Below are 17,040 nucleotides of genomic sequence, written 5' to 3'. Positions count from 1 at the left end.
TGATGTACAGTCACCTGAAACTAATGACTGAGAGAGAGAGTTAAAGTATGAACAGCCAAAATGGCACTTCATACAAATAAGTACATAAGTGAATAAATGGATAGCTGCGAAGAGACTCAGGCGCTGGCTTGACCGCTGATTTCTGCGCTCTGTTTGTTTTTTAAAGCCTTTTTACCCCTGAGGTCTGGGCACTCATTGTTCTCAGTGCAAAGTAGAACAGAGTAAAAAAGCAACACACAAACACACACACACACACACACACACACACACACACACACACACACACACACACACAGCAGCCCCAGCAACATAATGGTTTAACAACCCTTTCACCACAGAAGCACTAATCCTTTACATTAAACCAGATACACTTAAATTGCACACACACTGAAAACAAAAAGCCCTTTCGCATGCAGAGACTGAATTTTCACCCATATCACATTTATACACACCCGCATGTCTATTGTATGGATAAATAACACAAATCTACACTCTGACCTCTCTGACATGCAGACGTGACATCTGTTAGCAGCTGTCTGCAGCAGCAGCCATCCTCCTCCAGCTTGCATTTGTCTCTGTTTGTATTGTGTTGCTGCTGCTGCTGCTGCTGCTGCTGCTGCTGCTGCTGCTGCTGCGTTTAGTCTTTTCTCTCAAATGTACAACCACAAAGACATTATGTTTGCGTGGGGAAAAAAAGCAGAACCATACATTTTACTTATTTAAAAGAAACACTTTTTGTCCACAGGCGCTGTAAAGGCTCCACCCTATCTGTTGTTGTTTTTTAGTTAAATAAGTTGGTATTTTGGAGCATGAAATTGTGGACTCTTGTAAATCATTGCAGTCACTCCAGCACCTGAGGCAGGTTGTGTCTGTAGCAGCTTTCATCACTCCCTCTGTCGCCTGAAAAGATCCCAAATTTAAATTTTCCAAACGATTTCTCCTGTGGGGCAGTGTAATAGTGCAGCAGTAATGGTCAGCTCAGTAGGATACGTGCAGCAAAAGGGACTCCTGTGATGCCTACTTGTGTGTGCTAATCACGCAAACACTTCCAAAGAGAATGCACACGACTGAATAATGTTTCAATAACAATAATTAGTGTTCACAACTTACTTTGTAGATAAATTGTGGAAACCATGCTGAAAATGCCAAAGCTTTCACAGGAACTAAGAAATTCATCTTTTTTCCCTGCGATTGTATTCAAGGGGGAAAATTTGCCACCAAAGCAGAATGAGTGTATCCTAGGACAACCAACAATACTCATGTTCTGTTTTTTGCAATCTAGTTTCCTACCACCAGTGGCAGCAATGAGCACAATTGGTGGTATCTACTCTCCATCGTTATAGTACAAATCATGTTTTTACCAGACGCGACAGCAATGCTGGTATTGTTTTCATCTTGTGAGTCTGTGTGTGTGTGTGTGTGTGTGTGTGTGTGTGTGTGTGTGTGTGTGTGTGTGTGTGTGTGTGACATCATAGCAAAATGTGGTCCTGAACACAACTACTGTAGCAGTAACATAACAGAAAAGGATTTGAGTACCTTGCCAGGTGTTTATATCTCGTCTGTCCATCCAATCTAGCCCTGGTGTCTCCAGCTAAAATGCAGCACAGAGGCTGCTGGATCGCTGTCCAGCTTCTTTCTCTGAAGTGATCTTGTTTGTTTAAAGTAATCATGGTAACATTGTGAAGCTAATGTGGTAATGATGTATTGATGACACAATGCTAAACATAGTATGGAAGTTCCAGTCTGTTGATGATCTTTCCTCATTTTTCCTACATTGTGCCTCTCAGTCCTCCCTGGTGGCTGATTTGGACTAACCCAATTTTTATTGAGCCTCGGACCAGCACAAACAAATCATTAAAATGCTATTCATGAACACTTTCCATTTACCATTCAGCATTTGGCGCTTTGATGTCTGAAAGGTTAGGAGAGCTGGCCTTTGGGTAATAAACACTGTTTGTATGTGAAGTATTTGAAGTTTTAATGTGTTTTGTATCTTTTTAAATGACTGTAAAGAGATTGTTATTAGCATGCTAAATATAAGTTTTGTTTCCAGATAAGGTCTTGCTGGGTCTTGATCAAATGTCCTCAGTCCCCAGGCTGATTTGATGAGTAAAGATGATGATTAAAGATAAAGACCAAACTACAAATCTCTAAGCAGGGAACATGAAATGATTATGCTCTCAACTCCCTGAAAACTTCTGTCAAAATATTCACTCATGGTAGCCCAACATGCCTGAATTAAATAACTGTCACAGCATTCCCTTATGTACAATATTGCCTAATGTATCACTATTTCCCAGTATTCATCCTGACACTCAAGCCACATAGTTATTCTTGGGAAGAGAAGTATCAAATGGACTGTATTTGTACAGGGCAGCTCCTAGATGGGGATGTGCACAGCTGTGTGAATGCAGAGTAACTTGCCATTTAGTAAAGAGACCTGAGAGCACATCTAACAAATCATGGATAAATGAAAGCTGGGAAACAGACACCTTATCAGTAGCCTACATTTAACTGTCACTCTGAGTCCTCTTTATAAGAGATAAAAACATTAATAAATCCTTTATACTGTACATTTGCATAACATACCAGAAGCTTAAGACGTGGAAACAGCCCACTTTCCTTCTAACACAAGCCTTAAGTGGTCAAGCACTTAACTATGTGATGGTGTTATAGTGTTAGACAGACATCCCCGCTAACCCATCCACCACCTAATATCTCTGGCCTTCAGTGACCTAAAAACCTATGCAGAAAATCAGATTAATGTCCCTACACAGAAAGCTTTAAATAGACACTGGGTTTCTGTCAGAAACACTGGTTACACTATATGAAGCATTACAATGTCATACAAACCCCTTGTTGCTTAATGTCTGCTATTACAACACAGCTAAAAATATGAAAGAGCGGACAAATACTGGACAAAACCTGTTGAGGTCAGAGGTTTGGTCCCAGTGTCTGTGTCATGGTTACAGGACACTAAGAATCCAGTAGTGACACCTTCCATCTGGCTCTTTGTGTCAAACTGTGTCAAACTCCACAATGTTCTCTGCTCGACCTGAACCATTTAGCTCCTGACGGGTGGTGGTGGTATCGTGCCCCTGATAGGCCGAAGATGTAGAGCGTACATCTAATGGATTTTAATGGGCTCGTAAAAGTTTCTTTACATTGTGGTTGGCCAGTATGTACTGTATATGGAGGTCATCGTGGTTGCTAAATGAGCTGTAGTAAGTGCTGTGTGCTCAGGATGCTGTGGGTTTGAGCCTGTTACACATTTTTAACATCTTGTTTTTCTTTATCCTCTGTTAAGATCTTGTAAGGTTAAAGTCAATATGTATGGTGTAGCAACACCAGTGTAGCAATGCATTCTTTCTTTACTGCAGACAATAAATACATGTAATCTAATAGAAAGGCGATAGATGGTAGAAATACACAAATCATGGTTTCTAACGTGACATCAACAATTCCAATACAACACAAGGGTAACACACACTGTACTCTTGCCTCATTTTACCTCCATGCTTGTAATATTGGGTAATTATTAACATTATTATCTAAAATAAGAATAATTCAAAGCGTTATGCTCTTGGGGGTTGACCTTTCTCAGCTGACCCACATGAAAATGCATTAGCTGTCTTGCACATAAATACATACAAACATACAGCATCAGCATACTCACCCATAATGTGTAGGGTTCCTTAACATCAGTGCAATGACCTATATGCACTGTAAGTGTATTCATGGTGCACTGACCTGAGTCACAGTCAGGGGCGAAGTGGGACCAAAAAATCGAAGTGAATGAATGAACAACACACAGCACAGCAACACGATCCACACTAGCCCAACGCAAGTAGCGCATTGGAACTGACAGCCAAGCTAACTTATGCCACAACATATCGGAGGTGCCTACTGTTGAGTTACTTCGGTCTAAATTTTTATGTTAATCACTCCTCCTGCTAGTGTTAGCGTCATAATCCTTATACACTTAACATAGCAGCCAGCAGCCAAGGGAAGTTACTCATTTTAAAACTCCGAACATCTGTCAACCACTGAAGGACAAATTCAAGAGCCACTCAATAGTAAACCATTAATTTGTCTCATGTTTACCACAAGCTACTTTCAAATTTCAGAAGCTTTTGGCTGGCTGGTAGCTGGTGCTAATTCCCATCTGTGCCTAGCTGTGACATTAGGTGTTTAGCAAAGTTAGCTTATTTCACCTGTAGTATCTTTACTCATTGATGCCCGGAACATGTCCGTTATTTTGGAGCATTTCGCTGCCTCCTCCTCCATAATTTTTTTCCTTTTGAGTCTGACCTTCTCAGCGCCACCTTTCCCTTTTCTTTTTTGGCTTTCCATCATTAGACTCACACACTGTCTGTTAACGTTACCGATAGACTTCCAAATGTGACGAGGAAAAAAAGGTGTTCGATGGCTTTACGTCATAGGCCGACCAGGGCTATGCAATTTGGGGAGGGGCCGCTCACTGATCCCCCTATATTTCTGAAAATCCTAGACATGGTTGTGACTTGCACTTCGTTAGTGCATTCTGATTAGCCTGTGTTTGTATTGAAATAAGAGGCAGCTGCGGCCCGCCGTACAGGTTGAGCAGAGGCTGCACAGTTCGACCAGTGGGCAGCGGCCACACACCAGGCTGCTGGATGGTGTTGCTAATAATTTAATAAGCCCTCGCAGCCTCAAAACACTACCGGCCCACCAGGAAAAGTCCCGACTCTGCCGATTGCCACTCTACTACTGGTCACAGTTAGCATATAGTTGCCTCAACAATTACAACATATAGTAAACCAGTGTCTAAATGAATACATGATGTGTCTTCATTTTCAACACCATCTAAACTGCCAGAATCCCAAGCACACACAGAAGACATTGACCTCAGTATAGAGGAAATAACATGGTGCATGGTGAGCTTTCCCAATTTGGTCTTGGCTTGTCGGATCTATTACCGTAACTGATTTGCAGAATGCTCACTCTCCTATTCACTGCGTATATGTGCCTGCATGTGACAAATTTACAAAAAACAAATTACACACATTTTTTAAGTATGTGCTTTATTTTTTGTGCTTAACACGTTTAATTTTATCTTGAGTCTTGAGCTCTGCTAATCAATAGATTTTTATATTAACAATGGATGAACGTAAACAACAAAGAATGATCACACACTCTGTAGCTCTATGGAGCTTTTAGCCTCTTTTAGTTTATTGTTTAATTTCTACAGAACATTCACTGTTTGGTTCCGTCTCAGTGCTATTATCAACCATGTTTCCATCAGCAGCTGTTTTCAACAAAAAAAAACTCTAATCAACCCACTGTACACTACCTACCCAGCAACAAACAGCAGCAAGTTGGACAAAGTGGAACATTTAGCAGATCTTGTTCTATTGTGGAGATAAAACCAGAGCAAAAAGCAGAGTACATTGACCTACATCCATCAGGTGGACACAAACATGACTCCAAATGAATGTCAAATGTTGCTTCGTTTCCACTGGATGTGTGAATAGGCTTTTTTCAGCTTGTTCTGGAGTTCTTCTCCCATGTGGCCCAAATATGTATTTTTGCATCTTTAACTAAACATTAACCTAATCATAATCAGACATGCTATGCGCCATATCAGGATAACGACAAATTAGGATAATTTGTCACTTATGAACGGGCTCTGGCAACAGCACTTTGATACTGTTTGCAAGTTTTCAAAGCAACACGAGAAAGCAGAGATCCAAACAGGTTAAATCATACTTGTGTCTAAACCAACTGGTGGACATTTACAGTATTTTAGGAGGTTCATAGATGTTAGTTATTAGCATGAACCAAGACTTTTCAAACACCAAACAGAAGATTGAGAGAAATGTCTTGACACCAAATACGTTTTTCTATCAAACAACTTTAGTATACACTGCCAATAGGCTCTTTTCATAGCAGACATTTTGACTAGGAAAAGCACAAGTGTTACTAATAACATTGACGATGGCTCAGTTATATTCAAGTGTCCCAGTGAATCATGATAGTGTGACAGTGATCCAGCACGCACAATACCAGGACCCTGAAAGTCAAGCAGCTAATTGCAATTCAGCCATTGTTAATTTTATTATTTACATCTGGGCTTTTCCTACTGTGACATATCAAAATGTCTGCTGTTAAAAAGGGCCAATTTAACAAAGTCTTTCTAACACGTTGACACACAGAGTCTTTGTTTCAACCTTCATCTACCCAGGGAAGTCTAGTTAGGCACATGCTTTCTTTTCCAGCAAAGCCCTGTTCCTCATCCAAACTGCTACACACATCCACAACTGGGAGTTTGCCAGTACAACCACAGTCTTTATTGCTGGCCACAGGATCAGTTGGTGGTTGCTTTGCTCAAGGGCACTTTGAGCTGATGCTGTTTGGGGTGCCAAGCTAAAATCAGCTTTTTTTTCATTACTTGCCTCATCCAACTGACCCTAAAGCCAGTTCAATGTGTGTACGTGTAAATGTGTGTGTCTGTGTGAGCTTAAACTGCTGGCAACACAAGTATGGATGCAGTGTCTAATCTCAAAAATGTAAATGCCATAGATATGGGAATTATCCTGAGAATCAAAAGTTTGGAGCCAACTGTCATAGAGAAAATGGGGAAGAGATAGAGACCACGGAGAGAGAGAAGAAAGTGTGAAAGGAAGTAAGAAATAAAATAGGAAGAGAGCAAGACATGCACACAGTGTAGTCCCAGCACTCTCTGGTATGCATAGATATTATTCATTGAAAAGGCATGAATACACTCTCAAGTGCACTGCTTTGAGCCACTTGAGAGTACACACACACACACACACACACACACACACACACACACACACACACACACACACACTTATGAACACGCATACACACTTATGAACACACAAAGTTCAAACATGCACATACACAAAACTCAGGTGGAAACACACACATATACTCAACAAATTGAGGCACTTGAGCAGACATATAGACACACACAAGGAGGAGCAGAGTTGAAAAGAATATGCCATGGAAGAGACACAGCCCATAAGAGTTACTGTATGTGAGAATTACAAGGAGGGAAAGAGAAGAGTCGGAGGACAGAAGGGTGGATTGCTGAATACAGCAGGAAGGAAAAAAGGGAGAGAAGAAAAGATGTGGAGAGGCATAGCAGGTGAGTAAAGAAATAATACACAAGGTGAAGGAGATATATAGAAGGAAAAGGGAGAGGAAGTAAATGAGAAACTAAAGGAGTGGAAAAGGCAAAAGGGAAAATAAACAAATGGAAAGAAGGATGATGAAAAAGAAGAGAGAGAAACTCATGACTAAAAATGAGTGAGAAAAATTCATCCATCCATCCAGCCATTCAAGGATGGGTAGAATAAAGGAGAGGAAGAAAGTGATGGGAAGAGGAGGGACGGGTAGTCAGAGATAACACATAGCACACAATGAAAGTGACAGCTTTGCTCCGAGCATGACTCTGGCTGACTGTTGTTTCATTATAATCTCATAACTGTCAAATCCTGGAGCAATGGCATGAGAGCGTGAGAGAGAGAGAGAGAGAGAGAGAGAGAGAGAGAGAGAGAGAGAGAGAGAGAGAGAGAGAGAGAGAGAGACAGAGAGAAGAGAGAGAGAGAAGAGAAAAGAGAAGAGAAGAGAAGAGAAGAGAAGAGAAGAAAAGAGAAGAGAAGAGAGAGAAACAGTGAGACATTTGGAAATGAATCTACACGTCTGGTTGAACCGAGCTGAATGCACATCGGAAGAGGCAGATGGAGACAAAGGCTAGCACATACATACAGTTTACTTAACCACTCATGTGTTTTATCCACTCATCTATTTATTCACTTCATTCTCTTTCAGTTTTATTCATTTATTTACTCCCTCCCTCACTCACTCACTCCCTCACTCACTCACTCACTCACTCACTCACTCAGTCGTTTGATCACTCGTGAACTCTCTCATATGGTATTTGACTCTCTAACGCAGGGGTCTTCAACGTTGTTTAAGCCAAGGACCCCTTAACTGAAAGAGAGTTGGAGCAGGGACCCCCTGTTACTGTACACATATTGTATAAAATGAAGTTGCATATTAAACTAGGCTTACAATAACGTGTAGGGCAGCCTAAAGCCTTTATACATACCTTATTTTGCATAGAATACTGAGCTAAAAAAAATAGCCTAATCATTTTTGGCATGATTTTATAAATCATGTTTTAATGTTAAACATACATATGGTAGGATTAACTGAATCTGTGGATGGCTATCTTAGTGACTACCTTACCTATAGGCCAGTAAGCCTATCATCAGTGGGGATTTTAATTGCTAATAATATGCTGGATTCATTTTAGGACTTTTTAATTTTTGAAAAAACTTTAAAAACTTTGTAATAAATAAATAATTTGAAGGCCCCCCTGCGTTGACTCTGAGGACCCCCCTATGGGTCCAGGACCTCCTTTTGAAGATCCCTGCTCAAACTCAATCAATTGCTAATTCATTCAGTCACTCCTTCACTCTGTCATTCACTCTCTGACTCTTACAGTAAACTCACTTACCCACTTGTTCACTTACTCATTTACACATTCACTTTCTCTTTTATTCACTCACTCATTCACTTGATTACTCAATGGATATGCTCATTCCTTCATTTCCCCACACCCTGACTTTGATCACTTGTGTACTTAATAACTCACTTTCTAGTGTTTAAACACACTCACTCACTCATATTCTCAGTCACTTCTCATTGGTTCATTCATTTACTTCCTTGGTCTCTCTCACTCACTCACTCACTAGAACGCAGTTTATTCACTAAGTCAAACTTACCCACTTGCTCACTCACTCACTCATTCACTTCACTCACTGAATGACATCAAAATGACACCAAACTGAATCTGTATAAGGCTGCATCATCACCAGTGAAGCTTGTATAAAAGCAGTGTAAATAGGGTAGCAGGTCACACACACTCCCAAGCCAGAATATAAACACAGCACTCACCAGGCCGTCAAAGCAACAATGCTGCTCTTGTTTTCTTTTCCTTTTTTGGTTTCTGAGGCTTTGATCAATGACAGGCTGCAACAAAGCGTGAAACACTTTAAGGAAGCCTTTATCTTGAAGCTAAAGCCTGGAAATGCAAACAAATAAACAACAAAATATACTACAAAGAAATTAGAATAAAATCGACTTTACTTCAAAAAGTGAATGTAATATTTGTCATATAAATAGATGATTATATTCTTGTGTGGATGACAAAACAGCTTAAAATATAAATTCAATACAGAGCCAAGAAACACTTATTAGTAGTAAACATTATTTCTCAGTGCATGACATGATCAACATAATGGATGGTCAACAGGCATGTCCAGTTAAGTGGAAATCAAAGCTAATGGTCCATGGGTTTGCACCTAAGATGGACCCTTCACGTGTCTATTTCATCAGGAAATAAATCACATTAAGGAATTATTGATATTGTTTCATTGGATATTTACAGTAACAGCAAGTGACAGCAATTGGCTGTCATTTGGATTGTGTGCTTCCTTGTTTCCCTACTAGATAGATTTTCTTTAATTTTACAAAATTACTATGGCAACTTGGGCTGCACTTAGCCCAGATCACCTGTCAATCAAACAGCGTGGGTGGTACTGTGAGACGATCACTGCTTATAACTACACAGCTCTTTTTCTACCAGCAGAATTATCATTGCCAAGGCCAAAATAAAATACTTGCTTTGCACCAGTTGCTTGCAATAGCATGTCTCATAAACTGGCAACATGCTGACGGATATGACAATTTTATATGAAAACCTACTACTGTAATAGGTATAGTCAGTTATCTCAAATTAAACAGCCTTCGGGCGAATGGGTAGCTCACCTGGTAGAGCGGGCACCCCATTTACAGAGGCTCAGTCCTCACCGGGAATGACATGCAGCAAAGGGCTGTCATTCCCCCTCTCTCCCCGCTTTCATGTCTAACTGTCCTATCATCTAAAGGCCTAGAATATGCCACAAAAAATCTTTAAAAAAAGGAAGTTCCTTCAAATATTTTTCTCTTCTCACAGACGCTTTCTCCCTTCCATGATATCTACTGTCACGATTTCTCACACAAAATCCACACTCAGCATCACACATATTTTTTTTCTCGTCATCCCTTTTTCATACACTTCTTTAGCATCAATTTCCTAAATGTTTACCTCCAGTTCTTTCGGGTAAGTTTAACTTGAGCAACAACTGTCACTGTCTATATTTCTCTCACAAACACATGCACACACAATTTCTCCCAAGAGCCTTCTCCTTAAGGGACTTAGGTACATGTAGCAGAACTTTTCTGGCTTTCTCTCCCTCCCACTCATTCAATCAGCTTCCTTTTACGACTCACACACACAAAGTGCAGAAAGTGTTTCAAGAAGCCCCATTAATTCCTCATTCCTTCATGTACGCAAGTCAATAGAAAAAGACAAAAGAAAAATGCAGGAGCAATGCCCAGGGCTCAACCAAATGTCATTCGGATTTATCACACCCCTTTCTCATTCAAACCTGTAGAGTCTGAGTCCTTATCTTCACAGGATTTGTTTCAGTGAAAAAAGCTACAGGGGAATCTTTACTGACTACACACACACACACACACACACACACACACATACCCTCCCTCCCATTTTCCCCTCCACAGTCTCTTACCTGTGACAGTGATCAGCATGGGAGCCACCAGCGGCCTGTTGTTATCCAGTTTTCGGCTCAGTCTGATCTCTCCACTGGTGTGATTCAGGAGCAGCAGGTGAAGCTCGTTCCCTCGGTCGATGGTGTAGTACAGTCTGTCTGACACATCAGGGTCGTGGGCGGGTACCCTCCCAATTACCCCGCTGGGGAAACTGTTGGACCGATTGGACACAAAGTTGTTGAATATGATTTGGAAGTCCTGCAGAGTTGGCCTGTTGTCGTTCTGGTCCACCAATCGGATCCGGGCAGTGGCCCGGCTGACAAGAGGTGCTGACGTGGCCTGGACTACGATGACATACTCATTGCGGGCCTCATAGTCAAGATCAATAAGTGAAGTGAGTTCCCCTGAAAAGATGTCCATCTGAAAGATCTCAGGGATGTTGCCCTCCACGATTTGGTACATGATCTGAGCGTTGGCACCTTCATCTGGGTCAGTGGCCGTGATCTGGGCTACCACAGAGCCCACTGCACTGTTTTCCTTCACTAGAACCTCAAAGTCATCCGCAGGGAAGACAGGGGCATTGTCGTTCACATCCAGGACTGTCACCTGGATGTGGACGGGGGTTCGCTGAGGGGGCACGCCGCGATCTACGGCATAAGCCGTGAGCTCATAGAATGGCACACTCTCACGGTCCAACCGCCGAACGGTTCGGACAATGCCAGATGTAGGCTCAATGGTAAAGTCTCCATCCCCATCCTCACCATTTTGGAACGTGTACTGAACACGACCATTTGCGTGTGCATCACGGTCAGTGGCTGAGATTTGGAGAACACTTGTAAAGGGAGGGGCGTCTTCGCTTACTGTTCCCTGATATCTGGGGCTGAGGAACTGAGGTGCATTGTCGTTCACATCATTCACATTAACCTCAACATATGTAGTGTCTGATTTCTGTGGTATGCCGTTGTCTTTAGCTGTTATAGCCAAAGTGTAGGTCATCTGGTCCTCATAATCGAGCTCTGCCTGCAGTGTTATAGCCCCTGTGGCGGTGTCGATGCGGAATTGTGGGATATTGTCCTCGAGGAAGTATGTGATTCGAGCATTTTCACCAACATCATCATCCGTGGCACTGATTACAACTACAGTGCTTCCGGGTGGTCGGTCCTCATTCACGCTGACTGAGTAGTGGGCACTCTGGAATACAGGCCGATGCGTGTTGGCATCTGTGATGTTGATGTGCACCTGACAGGTGTCGTGGAGTGTGCGGTCTGAGGCAGTGACTGTTAGAACGTAACGCCGCTCCTGTTTGTAGTCCAATGGGAGAGCTAATGTGAGAAGTCCAGCCCCTCCTGCTGTGCTGATGGCAAAGCGGTTTCTGGTGTTTCCTCCTGTAATCTGATAGGTCACCGCACTGTTGACATCGCGGTCCACAGCCGTGACAGTCACTACGCTGGTACCAACCACAGCATCCTCATTCAGGCGAGAATAGTACTCCTTTTGGAGGAACTCAGGGCGGTTGTCATTAACGTCCATCACTGTAATTGTAACACTTGCCGTAGCAGAAAGAGGCGGCATGCCATAATCCCTGGCCTCCACGCCAAAGAAATAGTGTTCCACAGATTCTCGGTCAAGAATGGAGCTCACAGTGACCCAGCCGGTTGCAGAATTGATAATGAATGGTGTGTCAGAACCGGTGCCAGTTAACCTGTACTCCAGGCGGGCGTTATCACCGGAATCAGTATCAATGGCCTGAATGTGGAGGATGGAACTACCAACTGGGGCGCTCTCAAGCACAGATGCCTGGAATGGTGTGGACACAAAGATTGGTGGGTTGTCGTTGACATCCGTCACCTGTACACTGACAATACCGGTGTTGTTGGAGAGAGGTGGGCGGCCATTGTCCTGTGCACGAACACGGAGCGTATACTCCCGCTCTGCCTCATAGTCTAGTGGTGCCACAACATTGATCTCCCCAGTGACACTGTCGATGGAAAACTGTCCACGGCTGTTACCACTGATGATATTATAGTGAACAGCAGCGTTACTGTCCTTGTCCAGGTCTGTGGCACTCACACGGAGGATCTCAGAGTGAGGCCGTACATCCTCCTTCACTGCTACCACATAGCGCTTTTCACTGAACTGTGGCACATTGTCATTTTCATCCAGGACGGTAATGAAAACTTTAACAGTAGCAGAGCGTGGCCCCGGTTCCTTCCCCTGGTCACTGGCCTCCACCTGTAAAGTGTAGTGCTCGTTGGTTTCCCGGTCCACCGATCCACGGGTTGTAATGAGGCCAGAGCGTGGGTCAATCTCAAAGGCCGCTCTTGCTATTGCAGCCGTGTCACCGACAAAGCGGTAACGGATATTGGCATTGGATGGGGAGTCTAAGTCTGTCGCTCTCAGCTGTAAGATGGGATACCCCTCCTCTACGTTCTCCCTGATCGTCTCCCTGTACTCTGTCTGCTCAAATATAGGCGAATGATCATTCCGGTCTGAAACAGTAATGGCCACCATTGTGGTGCCAGAGAGGCGAGAGGAGCCATGATCGGTCGCCGTGACCCGGAAGTAATGCAAATCCATGTGTTCTCTGTCTAGAATCTGAGTAGAGGTAATGAGGCCTGTGTCTGGGTGGATGTGGAAGTAGTCAGAGGATCGACTGTTCATCAGCGGAGCCATGGTGTAACTCACTCTGCCTGCATCTCCTGCATCTGGGTCTGAAGCGGACATGATAATGACTGAGGTGCCGGGTGGCTGGTTCTCAGCTACTTGTACTTGGAAGTTGTACTGGGAGAAATGGGGATGTCTGTTGGCTGCACGTCGAGAGCGATGCCAAGGCATCAAAATCTTCCTCCCCCTTTCTCCCTGTGAGATTTCATCATCTGCTACTATTATCAGTCGTTCCAGGCTCCTCTCTCCCCTTGCACTGTGCCTCTCCTCCTCCCCTTCCACCTGCCTCTTATCCCCCTCTCCAACCTCATGGCTTTCATCTGCCTGGCTCTCTTTCTTCCCTATTTCGCTATCTGGCTGCGTGATGGTGGTGGTGCTACTGCCCCTATCCTGACCCTTCCCTCCCTCTGCCTCTCTCTCCTCTGCCTGGCCTGCCTTTGTTATTCTCTTTTCCTTCTCCTCCTCCTCTTTCTCCTCTCCCTCTGGTTCTCTCCTTCCCATCAGCAGCGCCTCTCTCTCGCCATCCCCCACCTGTAATTTTCCTCCCCCAACAACGGCAGCAACAGCAGCGGACCCCTCCAAGCCCTCTCCCTCCCTTTTTACATCCCTCTCCCTTTCTCCCTCGGGCCCCATCTGCCACCTATCTGACTGTCTGACACCTTCGGGCTCTAATGGCACTTGCTTACCGGGTTTTAATTGCATATGTTGGTCCCCCTGCTCGGTGGCTGTACAGTCGGTGTAAATGCTGTCAGCGCACCCTGCCTTGACCATCTCTCGCAGTGCGGTCTCCCACAGGTCTGGTTGCTGTGTCTGACCATGCCACGGCGATTTTTCTATTTTAGATTCACGACTATAACCATTTGTCTCCTTGCTCCCCTCCTCTTCGTTGTTGTTATTGCTGTTGCTGTTGAATTTGATCCACATGAACACGCGCTGAGAGTCTGGGAGAGCTGTCCGTCGTGCTGAAACCGTGTCCACAGAGGTTAAGTGAAGCGAACGTGCAGAGTCATCCTGCCATGTGGTCAGGTTAATTTCTGAGAAAAACGAGAGGTGTTCTGCTGCGGTGTCATCAGGCTGAGTGACAGCACGTGCTTTGATTGCTGTTGCAGAGCGAGACTTGGCTGACACAAAACCGGGAGATTTAACAAGAAATTTCGCAGGCGAGGAAAAGCCTGAGTCACCGGTAGATTCTGTCTCTGAAGTTGCGTTTACTTTTTCAGCAAATAGACGGGGCGGTTTGGATAGTTTTCCACTTTCTGCATAATCGCCTGTTTGTGTTTGAGGGGGCGTATTGAGCACCAGGCCAGAATATTTTGATGTAATTTCGGGAATTGCGCTTTTGCTGGATGGAAAACGTTGGCTGGGCGTCTCTGTGATGCTGCTGGAGGAAAATTGGATGGGGATATTCCTCTGAACTATGACTCCCTCCGGGACCATAAACCCAGCTAAATATCCATCCCCCATTTCTATTCTGTCCAAACAACCAAAGCAACCACCGGGAACCTCCTCGCTTTCTCCCCGTGTTTGGCTGCTCTGCCCCCTATTTGCTGGCGCTGATTTCCCCTGCGGAAGCTCATTATCAGCCCTACATAGGAGCGTCAGAATCGGAAAAGCCAAATCATTATCCAGATAATTAGATACATTAATGTGTTTGTTGCCTTGTTTCATCTCTCCTCCTCGTCCATTTTTTCCCTCTTTCCTCTCATCCCACACTCTCCTCTTATCCAGAATTCTGGCGTGGTAATACCTTACTTTCACCTCACGGGCAGGAGGTCCACAACAATCTAAGTGCGCCCAGGTACTGGGGTTAATCACGGCCAGTGCGCTACATCTGCACGCTTCCTTTCCTTCTTCCTCATCTCCCCCACTCCTCGCCCCCCTCTCACTGCACTCTGTCAAACAGCTATCATCACCCCCCTCTATGTTGCTGCTGGGATCGATAATATTGTGCCTTCCCAAATGAGAACAATTACCAACCCTCCTGTCCACGTTGGCTGAGCTCCCATCAGCATCCCAAGCCTTGTTTTTGTGACTGTTCCTGTAAACTGGATGTGGCTGAATTGTATCTGTGTAGCTGGTCTGGGAGGAATTACAAGTTGAAAAATGACAAATGTCCAATTTCGATCCCTGGTTACAGTCTGAATTGCTGTTGTAACGGGGGTGACATTTAAAGGTGTAGTTTGAAGCCTCACTGTGTGGTGAGTTGTATCCAGAAATAGGATGAATGCAACAAGAGCAACCGGTTGGCAAGGGGCCAAGTGAGGGGTTGTTGGCCGGGGAGAGGGCTTGTTTGTCGGGGCTTGAGCAGGAGAGATACCCGGGTGTCAGAGAGCACCATGTAGCAAAAAGCCTCCTCACCTCACGAGCCCTCTCCCGCACCTCTCCCCCTCTCATCTCTCCACTTCCGGGTGCCCTGCACAGGCCAGAGGCGTGCACAAAGGCTCTAGCGGCGCCACGTTTGGCGAGGTGTGGCCTCGACGCCGGCCACCGTTGCGCGCACGCTCTAGTCCTTTGTACTGCCCGTTTCTTGCCGTTTTGAACCGGCGAGGAGGTGAAAGCAGGTGAAGCGGGAGGAGAAACAACGCCCTTCCTCGTAATCCCCCCTCTCTCCACTCCCTCTCCTGCGCCGACGCCATCAGAGCTCGACCTGCTCCTAATACCTGGGTGGAGAGGAGGTGGAGGTGATGATGGTGCCGGAGTGCCGTTTCCTCTCCTCCAAAACGTCCCGACTCTTTTCAGTCCCTCCTTCCGTGTCCCCCTCGCCCCATCCTGGTGATATCTTCCCAGCGTCCCCTCTGCGCGCTGCACTCCAGAGCATCCCTCAGTCTGTATCCGCTCTACGGTCCACCTGCTAGGGCGTAGATTCCAGCTGCCCCTCGGCAACTCCCCTGCTTCCTCGCGCTGCTGCTGTTGCTTCTGGCTCACTTTACCGGCGTCTCGGTAACAGAGGCCCGGGATCCAGCGGTTGGAAGCCCCTCCTGTATTCACCGTCCCCGGGGCGAGAGCGAACAAAGGGCCGAGGAGAAGCAGGTGGAGTGCCAGAGACGAGAGCAGGAGCGGGGTGAAGCCCGGTAGCGGTACAGCCATTTAGTCTCTTCCTTTCTCTGTATCTCCCTCCTTTCTCCCTCTTCCACTTGTGCCTATTCTCTCTCTTTCTCTCTCGAGTGCGTCTTCCCTTCTCCCCGTTACTTCTCTCTATCTTCCTCGTTCCGGCTATGTGGCCTGTTCCAGGACCGCCGGCACCGCCCGACACCTTCCCCCAGGCTCCCCCGTCTCTCCGTCGGCCTGGAGAGTTGGCATCTACCCGCTATGGTCCGTGGAGCTGGCGGTCTGAGCGTTAGGAGCGGCGCGGCAGCAGCATCTCTCCTCCCGTTCATTCACATCCAACATGGCTTACACACTCACACTGACTAACTGTCTGGCTCACACACTACCCTGTGGAGTGTGTGTGCGTGTGTATACGTATGTGTGTGCATGTATGTGTGTGCGCGCTCTCCTAGCAGTGGCGGCACAGCCCGGTCTATCCGTCCATCCCCAATCACACAATCACACTCTCCTCCTCTCCTCCTTTTCTACCCCTCCCCCTACTGCTTGCATCTCAACACACCGTCTCTCTCGCTCTCGCTCTCTCTCTCTCTCTCTCTCTCTCTCTCCTTTCCTCTCTCATAATGGTTGGTGTTACACAGCACCCGCGGCGGCAGCCATATCCTCAACTGGAATAGGACAGGGGAATAGCCCATATCTTACACA

At 45.3% G+C, this 17,040-nt stretch overlaps 1 protein-coding gene across 1 annotated transcript in view; it reads right to left on the bottom strand.

Annotated features, from left to right (window-relative positions):
- celsr3 (cadherin, EGF LAG seven-pass G-type receptor 3) overlaps positions 1 to 16,377 on the bottom strand; it is a 107,032-nt gene extending 90,655 nt beyond the window's left edge. The window contains exon 1 of the mRNA XM_078254553.1: positions 10,647 to 16,377. Coding sequence (XP_078110679.1) covers positions 10,647 to 16,377 — 5,731 coding nt within the window. The remainder of the gene's footprint in view (positions 1 to 10,646) is intronic.
- Between the last annotated feature and the right edge of the window lie 663 nt (positions 16,378 to 17,040).

Source organism: Sander vitreus, chromosome 7 (assembly GCF_031162955.1).
Source record: "Sander vitreus isolate 19-12246 chromosome 7, sanVit1, whole genome shotgun sequence".
NCBI classification, from domain to species: domain Eukaryota; kingdom Metazoa; phylum Chordata; class Actinopteri; order Perciformes; family Percidae; genus Sander; species Sander vitreus.
Note: the sequence above shows the minus strand (reverse complement) of the source record. Positions and strands in the feature narration are given on the sequence as shown.